At 48.5% G+C, this 20,364-nt stretch overlaps 1 protein-coding gene and 2 long non-coding RNA genes across 7 annotated transcripts in view; 2 read left to right on the plus strand and 1 right to left on the minus strand.

Annotated features, from left to right (window-relative positions):
- The first annotated feature begins 6 nt into the window (after window positions 1-6).
- On the plus strand, window positions 7-7,801 carry LOC145721223 (uncharacterized). Its single transcript, XR_014144772.1, has 2 exons — window positions 7-1,820; window positions 2,028-7,801. It is a non-coding gene; the product is annotated as an uncharacterized LOC145721223 (long non-coding RNA).
- On the minus strand, window positions 1,822-17,008 carry LOC115941224 (uncharacterized). Of its 2 annotated transcripts, none has more exons than XR_014144773.1 (4): window positions 16,833-17,008; window positions 10,765-10,891; window positions 9,234-9,338; window positions 1,822-2,558 (listed from the first exon to the last, which is right to left on the minus strand). It is a non-coding gene; the product is annotated as an uncharacterized LOC115941224 (long non-coding RNA). The 2 variants fall into 2 exon arrangements; XR_004075983.2 differs by having other exon boundaries at window positions 1,822-3,176.
- Window positions 16,348-20,364, plus strand: part of TMEM39B (transmembrane protein 39B) — a 19,722-nt gene continuing 15,705 nt past the window's right edge. The window contains exons 1-5 of one of the 4 annotated variants that reach the window (XM_031029047.2): window positions 16,348-16,571; window positions 18,289-18,447; window positions 18,975-19,194; window positions 19,792-19,875; window positions 20,195-20,349. In XM_031029047.2, the coding sequence (XP_030884907.1) occupies window positions 18,305-18,447; window positions 18,975-19,194; window positions 19,792-19,875; window positions 20,195-20,349 (602 nt within the window). In that variant the 5' untranslated portion in view covers window positions 16,348-16,571; window positions 18,289-18,304. Of the gene's footprint in view, window positions 16,572-18,288; window positions 18,448-18,974; window positions 19,195-19,791; window positions 19,876-20,194; window positions 20,350-20,364 lie in introns of those variants that run through there. The other 3 variants (XM_006734151.3, XM_081817964.1, XM_081817965.1) reach the window with 3 other exon arrangements.

Below are 20,364 nucleotides of genomic sequence, written 5' to 3' on the forward strand. Positions count from 1 at the left end.
CTTAACCAACTGAGCCACCCAGGCGCCCCATGTACAAGTTTTTGTGTAGACATACGTTTTCAGTTTCTTGGACATGCACCTAGGAGAGGAATTGCTGGGTCAGACAGCAGCTCAATGCTTACCTGTTGGAGGGACTGTCAGACTCTTATGTAGAGCCTACACCATTCCCACCAGCAATGTATGAAGTTTCTAATTTCTCGTATCCCCACCAACACTTGTTATGTTCTGCTTTGTTTACTGTAGCCATCCTACTGGGTGTGAAGTGGTGTCTCATGGTGGTTTTGATTTGCACTTCCCTAATGACTAATGTTGTTGAGCTTCTTTTCGTGTGCTGATCCACTATTTGTGTATCGTCTGTGGAGAAATGTTGATTTAAATCTCCTGTCAATTTTTTAATTGAATTATTTGTCTTTTTATTATTAAATTGTAAGTTCTTTATATGGTCTGGTATGAGACCCTTGTCAGATGGGTGCTTTGCAAGTATTTTGCTCCCATTCCATGGGTTATCTTTTTATTTTCTTTGAGACACAAAAGTTCCATTTTGATGAAGTCCAGTTTATTTTCTTTTGTTGCTTGTGCTTTTGCTGTCTTAGATAAGAAGCGATTGTCTAATCAGGGTCCTGAAAATTTATACCCATCTCCATCTAAGACTTTTATTGTTTAAATTCTTACATTTAGGTCTGTGACCCATTTTGCGTTAACTCTTGCATATGGTGTGCGATCGGAGTTTCATATTCATTCTTTTGCATATGGATATCCAGTTGTCCCAGCATCATATTATTAAAAAGACTGTTTTGGGGGTGCCTGGGTGGCTCAGCCAGTTGGACATCTGACTATGGATTTCGGCTTGGGTCATGATCCTGGGGATCATGGGATCGAGCCCCACATCGGGCTCCATGCTCGGCAGGGAGTCTGCTTGAGTTTCTCTCCCTCTGCCCCTCCCCCTGCTCTCATGCATGCACACATGCGCGTGTGTACACTCTTTCTCTCTCTCCCTCTCTCTCTGTCAAATAAATAAATCTTTAAAAAAAAAAATCTTTAAAAAGACTGTTTTTTCCCCCATTGAATGATCTCGGTGCCTTTGTCCATATTGGCACACTAACTGACCATGGAGGTATAGATCTACTACCTTTTGAAGTAGGTATTACTTAAAAGTGATTAATGTAATTTCTGGCATGTAGTAGCTACTCAATGATAAGGAATAGCTAACTGGATTATTTTGGCACCGCTAAAGGCTAGTGGTAAGTCATGGGGCTAGGATTGGATCCCGTGTATGGGTATCTCCAAACCACATCTTTACCTTGTCTTATAGCACAGCCTGCTAAAGTGGAAATGAGGCTTGCTGTTCTAGCTGCCACGCCTGGCCATATGTGGTTCCTCAGAAGCTTCGAGGCTGAGCTCCACATGCCATTTCCCCCACCATCAGCGTCCTTTGCTCCTCTCTCCATCTCCCTCCACGATTTCTGTGGAATCTCCGGGGTGCTCCTGGCAATGACTGTGGCTGCTAAGGGAACAGCCTCACCCTCTCTTCCCTAGGGATATGGTAGTTATTCAAGAAGGCTCAGGGCTTGTCCCCTCTTGCTTTCTCCCCACCACTTCCCACCCCTTGCCGCAAGCTAAGAATGAAGGTAAAGATGCATCAGCAGCTGCTAGGGCTTTCTGGCCACTAAGGATGAAACAGACTCAGACTGTGTTTTGTTTCAGGAACAGCAGCCTGAGAGTTGGGACCGAAAAGCCTTCTTGCCCACGCATACGCAGAGTTCCCCTGTACCATGTGAATAGGGGCATAGAGGTATTACGGTAGTGGCTGTTTTGCTCAGGTTTTGTTTTTTTTTTAATTTTTTATTTATTTGCGAGAGAGAGAATGAGAGACAGAGAGCATGAGAGGGAGGAGGGTCAGAGGGAGAAGCAGACTCCCTGCCGAGCAGGGAGCCCGATGCGGGACTCGATCCCGGGACTCCAGGATCATGACCTGAGCCGAAGGCAGTCGCTTAACCAACTGAGCCACCCAGGCGCCCCTTGCTCAGGTTTTTGAAACTTAAGTACTCCCTGCCTCGTCTCAGACCCCGAAGTTCTATGTCCCTCAAGGCTTCACCCAAAGATCATACCGGAATTGGAATGCACAAGGCAGAACATGGACTCCCTCTTTCTTGATATGTTCTTGTGCTTTGTGTGAGCCTATGCAAGCTGCTGTTTGCTGGCAGTGTTACTGTTAAGTAGTCATTTAAATTGTTATTCCATCTACTCCCATTCATTGATCTTGACCCCACTTTATAAAAGGAGGAGGAAGTGATAGGGAAAATAGGCAGCTCTGCCTGACTAAGGGAGGAGAGAACTGAATTTGCAGGCCTACTGTGTGTCCCTATTTTTGTAAAGGAGGCAGCTGATACTAGGAGAGGTGGAGTAATTTACCACAGTCTCATAGCAAGTTGTGGGGTGTGCCTGTCAACATTTTTGTACACCGAAGTCCATTCTCTATGCTGAAAGTATGCTCCTTCTGTAAGATAACACCATATTTCATCGACACTGCAGCCATTTATTATAAGATGTAGCAAGTACTGCAAAGAAAGAAAAAATACTGCCAATTAAACTGACACGATAGTTTGTTTTCGTATCAAGTATAAAGTGCATCCTGATTTCGGGGATGTTAAAATCTGAAAAATACGTATTTTAACCACTGTTGCATTCTGTCAGTTCTCATGTTGATTTTTCACCATGTGCCGTGCACTGTCTTCTCCACCTGTGAAGTAGCTATTATTGTCCCATTTTTACACAATGATGAAACTGAAGCCCAGAAAATTAAATAACTTATCCAAGGTCATGCAGCTGTTAAGTAGTGGAGCTGGGATTTAAGCTCAGGCGGTCTGATTTCAGAGTCTGTGATCAACCTCAGCTTCAGGATTATGCTGGAATGTAGAGGAGCTTTACCTGTCAGCCAGAACCACCTCAGGGAGCCTGTACATCTGTTCTCTATCCTGGAAGGAGGCTGCCTCTGCGGGAATATTATTGCTAGGGCAGTAAACATTTGCTGAGGCCACTGAGGTCTTTATTCTGGCTGTTCTGGGTCATGGGTCTCCATCCGTTCATAGTGGGAGAGAGTAAGTCTCCAACAGTTCCAGTAGTGTGTGGTTGTCCTGTGTTGCCGAACCAAATACGAAGGAGCCTGGGGGAGCTGTCTGAGAAGGTTTAGAAAACACCAGGCAGGCAGATTAACACAACACCTTATTATGGCTTTAAACAGACTAATGACAAGTCTGCCGCCTCCAGGGTTAGTTTCACTGGCTTTGGAGCCTTAGGCGAGCTATCCTCCCCAAGACTCAGTTTCATCATCTGTAAAATGGGAGATTATCATTTATGTCACAACATCATTGTAAAGATTGAATTCATGAAGAACATTCAACATGACCTGTAGGAAGCACCCAATAAATGTTAGGCTGGAAGAGAGGTGAGTGCCCATTTTGAAAAGCTAAATGTTAGGCAAAGTATTTGGACTTGATTCTGAAGTTTAGGGAGCTGTTGAAGGCCTTGATCATGAGAGTGACTTGGGACACACCTGTGTTTGCCATTGTGCCGGCAAGGTAGGGAAGGAGGGAAGAAGCAGAAGAGCAGAGCTTTCTGTAAAGTGGCACCACTCCTTGTGGGAGACTGAAGGGGATATTCTCCCCTCACCCTGCCTGCCTTCTGCTCTCCTCTTGCCTGAAGGCCTTTTGGTTCTAACCTTTTTCAGAAAGAATAATCCTCTCTCCTCTCAGAGATTTGGGCTATTTGAGGGAGGGACGTTAGGCCTTTGTCATATGTTAAGGGCGATTTCCCACCTCCTGTCCCTTTAACCCACCCTGTGAATTGGAGACCAGAACCTGGAGTCTCCTCTGATAGAAATTTTGCTCTTAAGGAATTGTTAAACATGGCTTTGCTTCCCCTGAATGCATGAAGTCTCTGCCTCCATTTTAAGCTCTTAATTCTGTGCTAATTCTACTGGAATTATCATATGCAGATACAGTGACCTACTTAATTTCACAGACAACCCCGTGAAGCAGGGATTATCCTGGGAAACTGACAAGTCCGGATTAGGATGACCGCAGGCCCTAAGAGCTGGAGTTTAGACCCAAGTCTCTGCTCTCACTTAACTGCCTCCTGGTCTCTTCTCTATACCTACAGTGGCCACCAGAAGATCAGCTTACACTAAAAGTAGTTCCCAGCTTTGGTGTACAGGATGGGTACCCCTTTCTGGTTTCCAGATTCCTGAAGTTAAGAGAAACAGATCCTTCTAAGCCTTCCCTTTCTCTCTCCAGAACCTTCATGTACCTCTTGCTCTCTGGATTAATAGTCTTTACATGTTTAAAGCTAGCAAGCATCTGATGACTAATAGCCTGAGCAGACAGGCTGAATACAGCTGTCTGAGACAGCAGCTGTTGGGGGGGGGAGGGGAGGAAGTGCACTGCCCAGCCTAACTACTTGTTCTCTTGTTCCCTGAGCTCGCCCTTGTAGGCCCCTTAGGAGCAAAGGCCTATGGTGGCCACTGGACCCTAGTTCTGTCGTGGCCTGATTGCTCCCTGGGCTTCCAAGGAGGCTGCCTTTAGGCAGCAGACCAAACCTTTTTAGGGGGTAATAAGGAGCAGATAAGTTCACTGACCTCTAAAGTCAATTTTCTGGGGTGCCTGTGTGGCTCAGTTGGGTGTCCAACTGTTGGTTTCGGCTTGGGTCATGATCTTGGGGTCATGAGATTGAGCCCCATGTTGGGCTCCAAACTTGGCAGGGAGTCTGCTTGAGATTCTCTTCCTCTCCTTCTCCCCCACCACCAAATAAATAAAATCTTTAAAAAAAAAATAATAAATCAATTTTCTAACCCCTGGGCTGAAAATCTTCTACTCTCTAACCTGTTCTCGCACTGGGGCTGAGGACATGTTCTCAGCCAGTGTTCTGCCAACCATGGGTCTCTATTCTAAGAGGAAGGAGACTTGTATCTGGAAGGGACTTAAATTTCATAACCATGCTGCTGGAGTTTAGCTTCTTGACATTCCTTGACTACAAACGCAGCATCCTCTTGGCAGGAGGTGTACTGCTGTGGTGAGTGTCTTAGGCTGGTGTCTCAGGCAGGAGATGGGCAGGTAGGAGTTTTCCGGTAGGAACACAAGCTATCCCAGTGCTTCTCCCCACCTAGACCTAGGGAGCTTGTCGCTTCCAGGAGGCCTTGTCCGTTCCAGGGCAAACTTGGGGAGGATATGGGGACTCCTGAAAAAAGACAACTCATTTGAGAGGTTTCCAGGCAGAGGATGACGCACAGCCAGGCTGCCTGCCCAGATCAGTCACTTAAGTAGAACACAATGCCAGAAATTGGGAGACTACTCCTGTTCTTAAAACTGCATTAAGATGTCTGAATTAACTGTTCCCTTGTCAACCTCTGGAGCCCACTTAGTCCACCTCAGTCTCTTCTTCCCAGACACTGTGGTGTGAGAACTTGAGATAGAAGAGTTTGGGTTCAGATAGAGCTAATTCCTCCCAGGGGCTTTTAGCTCCTGCAGCCTTCATGCTTCCCATTCGTGGCCTAGCTTTAGGTATAGAACAGGTGCTCCCCATTTCTCAGGCTCTCTGAGGTTGGAATTCAGAAACAAGCTCTACATCTGCCTTTGAGAAAGAAATACCTTGTGCTCTGATAGGATTCATCATAAGCTTCTCTCCAGAGGTTAATATAAATGCCCCCTTTCATTCATTTTATTTTTTTTAAAGATTTTTATTCATTCATTTTATTTTTTCATTTATTTGCGAGAAAGTGTGAGCAGGGGGATGGGCAGAGGGGGAGAGAGAGAGAATCCTCAAGCAGACTCCCCATTGAGCACAGAGCCTGACACAGGGCTCAATCCCATGACCCTGAGATCATGATCTGAGATAAAATCAAGATTCAGCTGCTCAACGGACTGAGCCATCCAGGTGCCCCAATTTTATTAAACACATTGGCTAATATAAATTGGAACACCTACTATGTGCTAGATACTGGAGATTCAGTGGCAAATAAGGTAAAATTGGTTCCTGACTTCATGAGCTTATATTTGAGGAGACATGATAAAGAGATGTTAGTCTCATAAATAACATATATCATTTTAGTTGTGATAAGAGCTATGAAAGAAAGGAACAGAGTTGTATGAGGACAGACACCAGGCAGCCCAGCCTAGCCCAGGGGTTCTCTTTGAGGAAATGCTGTTTAAGCTGACCTCTAAAGGAAGAGTTAGTTAGAGGGTTTATGAAATGGTTTGGGGCAAGGACACAAAGCACATTCTAGGCAGAGGGTGGGACTGAGGCAGGTTCAAGGTGAGGTAGGAACCTGGCCCTTACTCTAAGGTCAACACTGAAGACCACTGAATCCAGGAGTGAGGTGTGCGGAACAACATGATTAAATTTAAACTTCACTTGCTCCTGAGTGGAAAATGGATTATGGATTATGAGGACCTATTAAGAAACTTTGTGTTAGTCCAGACGAGAAATGAGGAAGACCTATAGTAAGTAGGGTGATACCAATGAAAATGTGGAGAAGTGACTGGATCCAAGGACTTTTCAGAGCTACCATAAACATCATTTGGTGGCTGATTAATGTGGGAGAGAAGGGCTTGACTAAGGGGGGGCTCCTCCAGTTACTGGCTGGAACAACTGGCAGAATGGGGGCACCATATGTTAACAGAATGGGAGCACTGCTGCAGGCTTTGGCATGTGCCCCAGGCTTCAGATGTGTGTCTCCTGCAGATAACCCTGAGTATTTGGAGCTGGGATGAACCCCTCAAAAGGCCAGAGGAGATGCCCCACTGAGCCTAGGACTGAGGTGCTAATAATAGCTGTAAGAAGATGACTATTTCCTCATTCTCTTTCCTCTAAAGGCTTTATGTTTTGTTTTTTTTTAAAGATTTTATTTATTTACTTTAGAGAGAGCACAAGTGGGGGGGTGGGGCAGGCAGAGGGAGAGGGAAAAGCAGACTCCCTGCTGAGCAGGGAGCCTGACACGGGGCTGGATCGCAGGACCCCTGGACCATGACCTGAATCAAAGATAGATGCTTAACCAACTGAGCCACCCAGGCGCCCCTCCTCCAAAGGCTTTAAAGCTCTTTGTTAATCTTTATCTTTTTCACATCTCTGGGAGAGCAGAAATCATTTTCCCTTTTGTAGAGCTGGAGGCCCCAAAGTTTGAATAGCTAAAGGCTCCAGTGGCTTAGTTGATTCTGCCCTGGATCACTCAGCTTAGGCATGGCTAAGGATGGGAGGTATATGAAGTGAGAATCCATTCTCATTGCCCGACCAACAGCAAAAAAGACAGCTGTTAGGCTGTGGACTTCTATTGCCTACCCATCTGTGCACCTAGAAACCTGTACGGAATGAAATAACTAAAGTTGTGCCATGGGATGGGGAGATTGTAAGGGGGGGCACCCTGGCCAAATGGGAGGCTAGGAAGCCCCTTGATAGGGTAGCTTCGTGTCTAATTTTCTACCTGTGTCTTTGCAGTGATCAGAGGACTCCGGAAACCAGGAGAGCTGCCTGCTGTGTCAAGGCTGGCCTGAGGGCATTTGCTGAGCACAGAGAAACGCAGGAGAGATCAACAGTCTTTTCCCACTCTACTTCTTGATCTGTCTGATTTGCATACAGAAAGCCAGCCAGGATCCCCTAAGAGAGTCTCTAGGCCCAGAATGGAGTCCTCAGGGCTGCAGGGGGCTGTGATGCTAACAATTAAACCTGCTCAGGACTTTAAAGAGTTGAAGGGGACTAATGGCATCCCAAGCACAGCCTCCTAGATCTGAATAAACTGGCATCTCCCACTGTGTCACTCCTATTTTGCCTGCTTCCCCTTAGCCTCCAGCAGAACTGGCTGGAACACACTACCTCCACCTTTTCCTTCCCACCTTCCCACACCTGCATTGTAGGTGCCAGCCCAGGAGCCCTTGGGCACCTCCGGAGGGTTCCCAGGACAAGGCTGGTTGTCACCTCTGTTACAGGCAGAAGAAAGCCAAGTGAGAAGGTTTATTTACTTTGAACAAGTTATTTAACCTCTGAGCCTGTTTTTCTCTTCATTGTTGATTACTAACCTTGTCTAAAAGGCTCTTTTTTTTTTAAAGATTTTATTTATTTATTTGACAGAGAGACAGCGAGAGAGGGAACACAGGCAGGGGGAGTGGGAGAGGGAGAAGCAGGCTTCCCGCGGAGCAGGGAGCCCGATGTGGGGCTCGATCCCAGGACCCTGGGATCATGACCTGAGCCGAAGGCAGACGCTTAACGACTGAGCCACCCAGGCGCCCCCTTGTCTAAAAGGCTCTTGAAGAGTAGGGCTTTTCCATTTCACCTCTGTACTCTATCCCTTCCCCAGCAAATACCTGGCACTGAGGAGCTCAATAAAAGATTTGGTCAAGTGAAGAATGGTCCCACTCTGGTAGCTTCTGTCAGCTTTGGGAAAGAGCCAAAGGCCCCTTGCCTAGCTCCTTCTCTTCCAACTATATTGAGCTAGCTGTCTGTCCTAACACGTTCTCTCGAAGGATTGGAAAGTCAGCCTTTGATAGACTTCCAGTTTCCTGTGGCCTATGTCTAGGCTGATTTCATACTGAGCTTCCTGAGAGGTTAGGGATGTCTAATATTATACTCTTCCTTTAATAAAATAACTCTTCTGGTCATTTATCCTAACAAGGGAACCAGGAGAAGGGCTGAGTTTGGGAAGAGAGACTGTCTGCATTTTAGCTGTGCCTGGGGCATTCTAATGAGCTGGGATGCATCCTTAGCAGGAAAAGGATGTTGAAATCAGTTGATTTACTCTGGGCAAGTTAGTAAACCTCTGAGCCCATTTCCATCTTCATTACTGATTATTATAAATGATAGCTAATAATTTATTAAGTGCTTAATATATAGCAGGCACTATGTCGAGCGTTTATTTGCACAATTTCACTTAATCTTCCAACCCATGATACTCGTTTTACAGATGAGGAAACTGAAGCTCAAGGAGGATAAATAACTTGTATAAGGCTAAAAGAAGCAGCCGTCAGTCTTCATAGTCCCGCTTTTCACCCGTACCTCTCACCACCACAAGTACTTTGAAACAGGAAAGCATTTGTGTTTGTGTGAGAGATTCATATATGGTGACAAACCTTATCCAGGTTTACTCAAGACAGAGAAATTTCCTGTGCCCAAACCAGGAGAGTCCCAGGCAAACCGAGATGCATTTGTCAAATTATTTGTATTGAGACTCGTGGTCCAGACCTGGTCCTCACCTGGTGGCTAGAGTTCCTTTATCTTATCCTTTATTTGAGGACTTGCTGCAGGTTCAGCAGGCAGGGGCGTAGTTTGGCGCAGGGAGTCCGGGATTCAGATGGCATCTGAATGATAAATGGAGCCACAGAGCCTGGGTCACTATCTGAAAGCCAGCAGTCCTTTCCTGGGCAGCCACACCCTCCACCCCCAGATGCGGGGGTATCTACTTGGGAGCCACGGAATTACAGTAAAGCTCGTGGAGCTAAAGCCAAATCCTGCATTCAAATCCTAGCTCATCACTTGGTGTGTATTTTTCTAGGCCTGTTTACTCCTAAAAGTAGGCTAATAATCCTCGTCCACTCTGCAGGATCTGAGAAACAAATGAAATGGGTATGAAACACCTAACACGAGGTCTACATATAATACTGCTCAAACGCTTAAGTTTCCTTTCTCCTTTCTTCCGGCTTGTGTTTCTTCCCCAAGTCCTGTCCACCTGTCACGTCTGTCACATACATACAGCCTCCTCCCTCCTCCGGTTACCGCTTGCAGCCCTAGGGATCTTCCTTTGAGAGCCCTGACCTAGTGGCCTCGGCCCCCCCACCCAGCTGCCCCGCCTTTCAGTCACCTCCCCTGCAAGCAGAGAAGGGATGACGTCAACCCTCCGCCCTCCCCCCAGCTGAAGCCTCTGAGCTGTTTTGAGCCATAAATATTTGAGCTGGGCCTTCCTCTGGCTGTTGCCAGGGTGAGGGGCTCTCAGGGGACCGGGGTGGAAGTGTGGGGCTGGCAGCCTGGGGCCTAGCAACAGAGCGGGCTCTCGAGGGGCGGTTATGAAGTCTGGCCAAGAGCTGGTGCTCGTTGCAGCAGGTTCTGAAGGCTGTTGCTCTGTCTGCCTGCCTTCCCTTTCCCGGCGCCCTCAGAGTCGATCCCGCTGCTTCCAGGCCCAGCTCTGCCCTGGAGTGCTACGTGATCTTGGGTAAATTGCTAAGTGTCTCTGGGCCTTCGTTTGAACATCCGTATCAGAAAAGTCCCTGTTTAACTCAGCGCCAGAAGACAAAGCAAAGGAGGTTTTACAAAAATCCTATGAAATACTAGGTTAGTTGTGACTGGAGAAGCCAGGCCGCATAACCCTTTCTGTTAGACCTAACGGCTGGAGTCCCAGGGCAATGTGGATGCCACTCCAAAGACGGACTGTCAGATAGGGCCCTGCCTCTCCCGTCCCCTTCCTCAGGCTGCAGCACTGGCTACTTTTCTACAGTTCCCAGGTCTAGCTGGACTACCTGGCCGGGCACAGGGTGTTCTAGCAAGGAGTTGGGCCCAGTGACGTATGAGCAGAGTTGATGAAGGCCTTTTTGGCTTGAGATACAGAAACTCAGACCCGCCCCCCATCCCCAGATTAGATCTGGCCCTCATCCTCTACCCCCTGTCTAGAGATCTTACATCTTAGATCTAACCGCTAGGTTGTGGCAGCATGCCTCACCCCTCCTTGGGATGGGTCTAATAAAGAAAAGAGAGCCAGAGAGGGGGGCACCTGGGTCCATGCCCCATTCATACCATTAAGACTCTGGATCGGGTCCAGGATTCCATATCCCCTGTCCAACCGGGCCCACCACAATTGTCCTGTTGAGCTCGGAGCTGTGATTCCTTTGTGCCAAGCTCCCTCTGGTGGTTGAGATGTGCACTGAAGGAAAATAAGATCTCAAAAGTGAGACTAAATTGCAGGCCACTCTGAGGTGGGATGGTTGGCTTTATACCAAGGAGAGAAGAATCCTTGTCCCCAGCTCCTAATGACAATCATTCCATTTCTTTTTGTTTTGTTTTGTTTTGAGAGAGAGTGGGGGGTGGGGGCAGAGGGAGAGGGAAAGAGAGAGTCCCAAACAGGCTCCACGCCCAAAGCAGTACCCAACTCAGTACTTGATCTCACAACCCTGAGATCACGCCCTGAGGGTCAAGAGTCAGACGCTTAACTGACTGAGCCACCCAGGTGCCCCTCATTCCATTTCTTACATAAGCTATCTCTCCCACCTGTTTGCTTTTGTCATTAATCACAACAATTCAATGACAGGAATCATCCTCATTTTACTGAGGAAACAGACTTAGAAAAGTATAACCAAGTCCAAACTCTTCACTGTATGTAGCATTCAAGAACTTAACCTATTTTTTCAACCCCATCTTCAATTACTCTCAAGCTGAAATGGACTTGCTCTTCTAGAACATAGCTTGCCTCTGGGCCTTTGCTCATGCTGTTCTCTGTATCTTCATTGCCCACTCCATCCTCACCCATGTACATTACCTACCCAAATCCTGTTCGTTTTTGAACACCTAAACAAGAAATACAGTATTTTCTAAGGCTTGCACTTATTATCTTTGTAATAATCAAATACTATAAGACATGGGAAGACAAATGTCCGGGTAAGTACAGGTGGGTGGGTGGCTCTGAGATGGAGAAAGTTAGACGGGGAGACTAACATATACGTGGAAGTAAGAATGGCTCAGGAAATTAGAAAAACATGAAGACACATGGATTCTCTTTTGGCACTTGTAATAAAAATCAGGTGTAAGTATTCTTGCTGTCAGAAGAAAGAGCCAACCCCTGCAAAGCTGGAACAGAGCTACGATGACATTCCTTCAAAGTCTTCAATCTTAAATTCACATTAGTTTTCTTTGTACTTCATGATAGATCTGTGTTATAACGATAGTAAGTAAAACTTAAATAGCACTTACTGTGCACCAGGCACTGTTCTTTTTTTTTTTTTTTAAGATTTTATTTATTTATTTGACAGAGAGAGAGAGACCACAAGTAGGCAGAGAGGCAGGCAGAGGGAGAGGGAGAAGCAGGCTCTCCACTGAGCAGGGAGCCCGACGTGGGGCTCGATCCCAGGACCCCGGGATCACGACCTGAGCCGAAGGCAGCCGCTCAACCGACTGAGCCACCCAGGCGCCCCTTCACCAGGCATTGTTCTAAGTACTTTCCACAGACTAATCTTCACCATAATCTCCTAAGACAGGTACTAATACTACCCTACTAATACTAATACAGGTACTAATACTAATTGACACTGAGAAAACTGAGGCACAGGGAAGTTAAGGAACTCCTTAAGGTCATGAAGCTTGTAAGTGGTGGAGCCAGGATTTGATTCTAAGACTGGCGCAGAGAAGGTGCTCTGAATAACGACACCTAAATATTGAAAATATTGCCTCATGTTTTCATGAATAAAACTGACACTCCAGAAAGTAGTATGTGTTTTATCCTGTGGTTTCAGCACCCCCACTGGGTGCCACTTGAGGTCTACAGAATCCAGGTAGAAAACTACTGATCCAGAGGACAGAATTGCCAGCCATGGCCCCAGAATAACGTGACCAAGGAAGAGATCCCAACTCTTGACACCCAATGACACAGGGCTGGCCCAGAGCCAGTGGCATTTCCTCAAAAATCCAGACTCCTGGAAGAACCAATAGAGAGCAAGTTAATTAGGAAATGAAGATGCAAAGAAAGGAAGTGAGGGCTTCAGGGTCGCAAAACATGTGGCCACAGATCTGGAAAACAAGAACCTAACCAACATCCTGCCATCTTCTGATTCTCTTCCCCAGGGATCCTGTAGAAGGCGGATGTGAAAAGACTAGGACCCTGGATACTACTGCTGGATACTGGGACAGAAGTGTACATCGTTCTGGATTATTTCAGCTGCAGTTGTCAGACACCAAACACGAACTGGCTTTTTGTAATAGAAAAAGTCCAGGAGTACCTGGGTGGCTCAGTCAGTTAAGGGTCCCACTCTTGATTTCAGTTCAGGTCACGGTCTCGGGGTCATGGGATTGAGCCCAGTGTTGGCTCCACGCTCAGCTGTGAGGCCGCTTCGGATTCTCTCTCTCCCTCTCCCTCTGCTCCTCCCCTCCCCTGCAAAAATAAGTAAATAAATTTTTTTTCAAGTCCACAAGGATTCAGGTATCGCTGGATCCAGGGGTTCAAATGATGCTATCAAGACTGTGTCTACTGATTTTTTCACTTTTCTGTATTTCCTTCATTGTCTAAATTCTACCTCCTTAAAAGGTGGCAACATAGGCACCACAAAGCTCCAAGTTTATATCTCGCTGGCTTAGCCATCCCAGAGGGGAGGAAATTATTTCCCAATTGTTCCAGCAAAGGTCCTAGGATTGCATTGCATCTCATTTGGCCTGGCTAGAGTCACTAATCCCTCCCCCTCCCCAAAACCAGTCACTGCGGCCTAGAGTGGCAGGGATGGAATGCTTTGATTCACCAGGCCAGGGTTATCTGCCCACACTGGAACTGCAGAGTAAGGCAGCCCCACCAGACCACATGGACGGAGAGCGTGGGAGGAAGGGTAGTTCCCCAAGGGAAAATCAAAGTGTTCTAACCAGAAGGAAGAATGGATGTTGGGCAGGCAAAATCAACCTGTTCAAGGTGGGCAGGAGCCCCAGATAATGAGTTACATGCACAGCAGCCCATCTGAGTGGCTTTACCCTCTTACACTGGGTCACTGGGTTGTATGAATGCCCTCAAATCAATTAAGCAAACATTTCCTGAGTATCTGCCATGTACAAGGTCCAGCACCCTTCCACATAATAGATGGACAGCAAGACACGCCCCTGCCACCAGCCCCCATAAGGGAATTTACCAGCCCCGAGCTATCGCTTCCTCCCATAGGAGCATGACAGGCCAACTCTTTTTCCTCTCTCAGAAACCAGCTCTGATGTCATCTTCCATGAAGCCTTCTCTGGACTACCTCCCCTGTCAGAGTTAGTCACCCTCCGTCCACCTCTGGACTTGGTACAACACACTGTGTCATCATTTATTGGTTCTCCTCTCTGTCTCTCCCAATGATGAGTGGCACCTCGGAATCCGCAGTGCCCGCTATATAATAGATGCTCAAAAATGAGTTCCCAGGAATGGCCCAGCTTCAGTCTTTTATGGACTATTCCCGAAACCATTTAGCTTTCCTTCCCAATTGAGTTTCCTTTTAAGAGCTAGTTTGCCACTACCTGAATTCAACTGAACTAATACATATTTGAATGCCTATCACATGCCAGATAGTGTTGGGCTTTGGCAATTCAGAAATTAACAAGGTACCTTTCAAACTCAGCAGTCTAAAGAGGTCAGAGCCAGCTCTTCTACCAGAATTTCTTTGGCTGGAAAAAGAAATCTCAGCCCTGGTTTCTACGTTACATTGTGAGCTGGTCATTCTCCCTCTCTGGGCCTCTATTCCTCCAGAAGGGAAGGCCTAACTTGGTGTAAAATCTATAATTTAATAGATGTATATGTGTTGAATTAAATTTCACATTTCCATTTGCCTAGGCTACAAACCTTGGAGTAATACTCAATCTTGTCTTTCTTCCACACACCTATCCAATCTGTCCACAAATCCTATTGACTTTACCTTCAAATCCAGAATCCAACACATCTCCCTCACTCAATCTGGTACAATCCATCAACATCTCTTGCTAAAATCATTGCCATATCTTCTGTCTGGTCTCCTTGCTTCTACCCTTGTGCCTCTACAGTCTATTCTTACACAGCAGCCAGAGTGATTCTTTAAAAATGAAAGTTCATGGGGCGCCTGGGTGGCTCAGTCGTTAAGCGTCTGCCTTCGGCTCAGGTCATGATCCCAGGGTCCTGGGATCGAGCCCCACATCGGGCTCCCTGCTCCGCGGGAAGCCTGCTTCTCCCTCTCCCACTCCCCCTGCTTGTGTTCCCTCTCTCGCTGTGTCCCTCTCTGTCAAATAAATAAAATCTTTAAAAAAATAAAATTAATTAAAAAATAAAATAAAAATGAAAGTTCAGGTCTCCTGGGTGGCTCAGTTAAGCATCTGCCTTCGGCTAGGTCATAATCCCAGGGTCCTGGGATCGAGTCCCATGACAGGCTCCCAGCTCCGCAGGGAGTTGGCTTCTCCCTCCGTCCCTCCCTCCACTGGTTCTCTCAGTCTTTCTCGTTCTCTCACTCTCTCCCAAATAAATAAATAAAATCTTAAAAAAAAAAAGTTCAAACCCTCCAATAGTTCCCCATCTCATTCAGAGTAATGAGGAACTCTATATGGTCCACCCCTTCTCATGTCCCACTCTCATGTCTATTCCAGCCAAGCTACACTGACCTCCTTGCTGTTTCTTAAACACACTAGCCGTGTTCATACCTGATGGCCCTTCCACTGATTTTTCCCTCTGCCTGGAATACCCCTTTTCTCTGGATAGCTGTATGACTGACTCACTCATTTCCTTCAAGTGTTTGGACAAAAGTCACCTTCTCAGAGAAGCCTACTCTGACTGTCCTGTTTAAAATTGCAAACTCCCATCCCCCTTTCCTGTTTACCTCCACAACAATCATTCCCTTCTAACATGCTACAGAATTTACTAATTTTATGTCCATCTCCTCCCACTTGACTGTAAGCTCTGTGAGTATCTATTAATTAAATATCTGCTAATTCATTCAATTAATTGAATACTGATGTCTATTATGTGCCAAGCACTGCGCTAAGCCATGGAGCTACCAGGTGATTAAGACAGTTTATAGGTCTTGTGAGGGAAGAAGTCCTAACGGTTCGTAGTAGTAGCTCATTTATTGAGTGCTTCCTCTGTGTTAAGTACTTGCCATGCAACCTAATAATAATGATGGCTAACATTTGTTAAAACAGACCCTGTTCTACATGCGTTATCTCATTCAATCCTCACCAAGACCTTTAAGGTGAATATTACCAGCCTCGTTGTAAAGAGCAAGAAACAAGATTTCAAGGCTCAGAAGGAGCAGAAGCTGGATTTGAACTAAGGGGATGGCAGAAGAAAGATTTAGGACCTAGGGTCCACCAAACTAGGTGAAAGATCGGTTGTGTGGGGGTCGAGGGAAAGAAGGAAATGACTCCCAGGTTTTGACCAGGGTGGACCAAAGAAAAATAAGGCCGAAGACTAAGACGAAAGCCCAATTTGGGACGCGTTGAGTTTGAGGCGCCTGCGGGCCACTCCTGGATACAGTCCATCTCCGGCAGGAGCCGAGAGGCGGTTCCGGCCCCTTCCCTCGGGACTGAAGAGATGCTGGGAGAAGGCACGCACGGGAAGAGCAGGAGGTGACGGAAGTCACCCTCTGGGGTCTCGGAGCAGCAGCTGCAGGAAGGGCGTAGGGGACCGCGAGACAAAGAGCGCGCAGCCACCGCCTTTGTCCGCGCGGCCCCTTTAAGAAGCGCGCCCCCAGCTTCCAGCCCGCCTTGTATGCAAATTTGGCGACCAGCGGGAGCGCGCGGCTGATACCCGGGGACTGGGCTGCGGCGGTTAGTCCTCTCCCGGCCGCCGTCGCCTCCGACATATTGCCCGCAGGAGCTGCGGCGGCGGAGAGGAGAGCGCCGGGGGGAGGAGATGGGTGAGCGGAGCGGCTCCGGCTCGGCCGGGGAACCGGCGGGCGTGGGGGTCGGGATGGCCAAGATGCTGACTGCTCCCCCGCGCGGACAGGATCCCAGCGAGGGAAGGGGGAGGGGATGCGGGGCACAGAGGGACCCCGCCCCCTCCTGTCGTCTTGCGGGGTGGGGCCTCGCTTGTGGGGGCGGGGCATTGGCGCGGGGGGCGGGACTTCTAAAATGGAGAGGGCCTGTGGGGGCATGGGCTTTGGTGGGGACCCGCTCACCTGGGCTAGAAGTGGGGACGGGGCTCAGCGGTGGGCGGGGCCTTGGTGCTGGGGTGGAGCTCGTGGGCTGTTGGCGCTGGTGCGGGGGCGAACTTTCTGGGCTGTAGCGGCTTGGCGCTGGGGTGATGGGGCGGGAAAGAGACCTTCCAGACCACGGGAGCCCATTCTGGAGCGGGGCTTCTGGGCAGAGAGAGCTTTTATTGGCTTGTGGGCGGGTTTTCTGGGCTGACAACAGTGTGTAGGCGGGGCCTTCTGGGCCCAGGGGCTTTATGTGGGTGTAGCGCTTCTAAAGAGAGGAGAGTAGGTGTGGGCAGAGCTTTTGGACCGAGGGTGCATGTGTGAGATGTTTAAGCCAGGTATAATAGGGTATAATAGTATATGAACAGGGCTTCTGGGTTGGGGGCTGGTTGGGTGCAGAACTCCTGGACAAGTACTTTTTGGAGACATGTGGGAAAAGCTTCTGAGCTGGGAAGCTAGGGCAAGGGGTGGGGGTGTGTGTGTGTGTAGGCTGTGTTGCTATGAGGAGGTTTGAACAAAGCTGTAACTTTGATTAGGCCTTGGGTGGTGCTTCGGAGCTTTGTGTAGGCCCTTTGTGCAGGATGGTGCCTGGGAGCTTGGGCTAGACTGCTAAGCCTAGAGAAATAGGTTTTGGGTCCACAACCACAGCATTCTCCCAGAGCCCACATCCTTGACCCTATGCTCAGGCTGTGGTCTTGACCATGAGACGCCAGGCTCTCAGCCTCTGGTCCTGACCAACCATGAGACACCTATTGAGCTGGATCTTGGACTCTGGAGGAAAAGGCTTCAAGGGTGCCCAGAATCCTAAGCCTAGAGAGACTTGTAGTATCCGAACAAAGCAGTGTACACCAGAGCTAAGAGCTCAAGCCTCAGACCCCAAACTACCTGTGACACAGTGTAAACTCAGTTTCCTAATCTGTGGAAGACCTACTTTGCTGGGTTCATTCACTCATCAACATACACTCATACAACATACACAAAGTAAGGGCACTTACTTTATGCTGGACACTGTGATGGAAGGAGGGGATACAGCAGTAGAAAAGACAGATAAGGGTAATGACCTCACTGACCTTCTGGTCTTGTGAGAAAGACAGACAATAAATGTGTTCACAAATGAATAAGATAATTCCAAGAGTGAATTGTTGTGGGAAAAAAAGAGAAATGAGAGAGTTATGGGGGCAGGTACTTTAAAAGTGGCAGTCAGGGAAGGGCTTTGTGGATAGGATACAGCAAGTACAACGGGTAGCAACAGGTTTGGTTTGCTTAAGGAGAGAAAGGACAGGATGGCTGAAGCATGAAGGCCAGGCAGAGAATGGTAGGAGATGAGGCTGAAGAGGTAGGCAGGGGCCAGATCAGAGGTCTCTGTGATTAATGATGGAATGAGGCACCAGGTAATCAGTAGCCAGTATTGCTATTATCCTTGATCTGTGCCCTCTAGCTTGAGGCTCTACCTTATGTTGAGTCCCGCAGGAGGACGAAGAGGTCCCAACAGGACATCCTACTGTCGAAATCCTCTGTGTGAGCCAGGATCCTCAGGGGGCTCTGGTGGGGGCCATACTTCCAGTGCATCGGTCACCAGTGTCCGTTCTCGCACCAGGTAAACCACCTCTGTCTCTTTCCCCTCACTATGGGCTCCCAGGGGCAATACGAACAAAGCTCTCCTTCACTGGGCTTGGGCTCTAGGATTTGATACTCCAGATGTCAGATGGGGGTTTGAGTACAGCGAGCAGCAAAAAAAAAAAAAGACTCAGAAGTGGTGGTCACTTGGGCAGATGCAGTGGGATATAGGGTAATAAGCCCAAAGGCCTGGATTCCAGTTACAGTCCTGCTCCTGGTTTTCCGGTGGCTTGAACGAGTTGTTTCTCCTCTCTGGGCCTCCTTGTCCTCATCTGTCAAATGGATCTAATAATTCTTTCCTTCCTGGAGAATGTTGGAAAGCCCAAATAAGATTAGGGATAGGAAAAGGCTCTGTTGGCTCCTTTGTCTGACGGGCAGGATTAGGAGGACTCCCATCCTTGCCATGAGCTGCTTTGCTGATCCAACCCCACCACCCTGTGTCCTGGAAGCCCTTCTTGGTGGGGTTCTCAGGTCAGCTGCTGATGTTTTTCCCTGCCCACCTCCCAGGAGCAGTTCTGGGACGGGCCTCTCCAGCCCGCCCCTGGCCACCCAGACGGTTGTGCCCCTCCAGCACTGCAAGATCCCCGAGCTGCCAGTCCAGGCCAGCATCCTGTTTGAGTTGCAGCTCTTCTTCTGCCAGCTCATAGCCCTCTTCGTTCACTACATCAACATCTACAAGACAGTGTGGTGGTATCCGCCCTCCCACCCACCCTCCCACACCTCCCTGGTAGGTTCCCAGCTAGGACCAGCTGTGTGTGTGTGTGTGTGTGTGTGTGTGTGTGTGTGTGTGACATTTGGTTTCAGTTTAACACAGCTTACCAAGCACCCTGGACACTTGGCCTCACGCTGGAAATGGAGAGTGTAGAAGGAATAGGAAGCGAATGATTCCTGAACGCTCACGCCTGGTTGCTCAGTACCATGTTAGGCATTTGAAAGGTAGCAGAGAGAAATCTGACAGATGTTGCCTAAAAGAGCGCAGAATCTTAAGTCCTGTCGGGGAGAAGAGCCACGGGCATACATGAGTTTCAGGAGTGGAAAGATCTCCATGCCGAGAAAGAGGTGCAGGGACAGGTGCACGGGTGATCATAGCAAGAGGGCTTGCACACCACTCTCTTATCTCCTGGGACTGTCCCACTTCCCTCCTCTCGGTCCTGTTCTGCTCCTCTAGGTAATTTCCTGGCCTGATTCAGCTGGAGGCCTGTGAAGGTCAGAGAGTGGGGACAGTCCCTGTGGAAAGGACTTGGCAGGGGGAGGTGGGGATGAAAAAAGCCCGTACATGGGCAGGGGGCCCATGTGACCCCCAGCCTCTGCCCACCCCCAACAGAATTTCCACCTGATCGACTTCAACTTGCTGATGGTGACCACCATCGTTCTGGGCCGCCGCTTCATTGGGTCCATCGTGAAGGAGGTGATTGGGTCCCAGAGGCTGGCCGGGGACTTTGGGACTCCCCTTTCCCCTGGGGGTACCAAGAAAACATCCCAGGCCCTTCAAGCCTAAGGCAGTTCCTTGGGGCTCCCTTTGAACTTGGTTGGAGAACATTACATCCCATCACTCTTGGAGTTTATGGGGCATCGAGGAAAAGGATTCACCTTGCCAGGTTCACCAGCCCAGCCTGCTGCCCCACGTTTCCCTGGGTGGGATCACAGGCCATGCTGGGTGGGATGTGGGCACAGCCCCAGTGGCCTCCATCCAAGGCCCCATCCTGTCCTATCTCGCCCCGACCCAGGCTTCTCAGAGGGGGAAGGTCTCCCTCTTTCGCTCCGTCCTGCTGTTCCTCACCCGCTTCACCGTTCTCACGGCAACAGGCTGGAGTCTGTGCCGCTCCCTCATCCACCTCTTCAGGACCTACTCCTTCCTGAACCTCCTGTTCCTCTGCTATCCGTGAGTACCCCTCAC

This window comes from Leptonychotes weddellii, chromosome 4 (genome assembly GCF_054177405.1).
Source record: "Leptonychotes weddellii isolate Sample4059 chromosome 4, ASM5417740v2, whole genome shotgun sequence".
NCBI classification, from domain to species: Eukaryota; Metazoa; Chordata; class Mammalia; order Carnivora; family Phocidae; genus Leptonychotes; species Leptonychotes weddellii.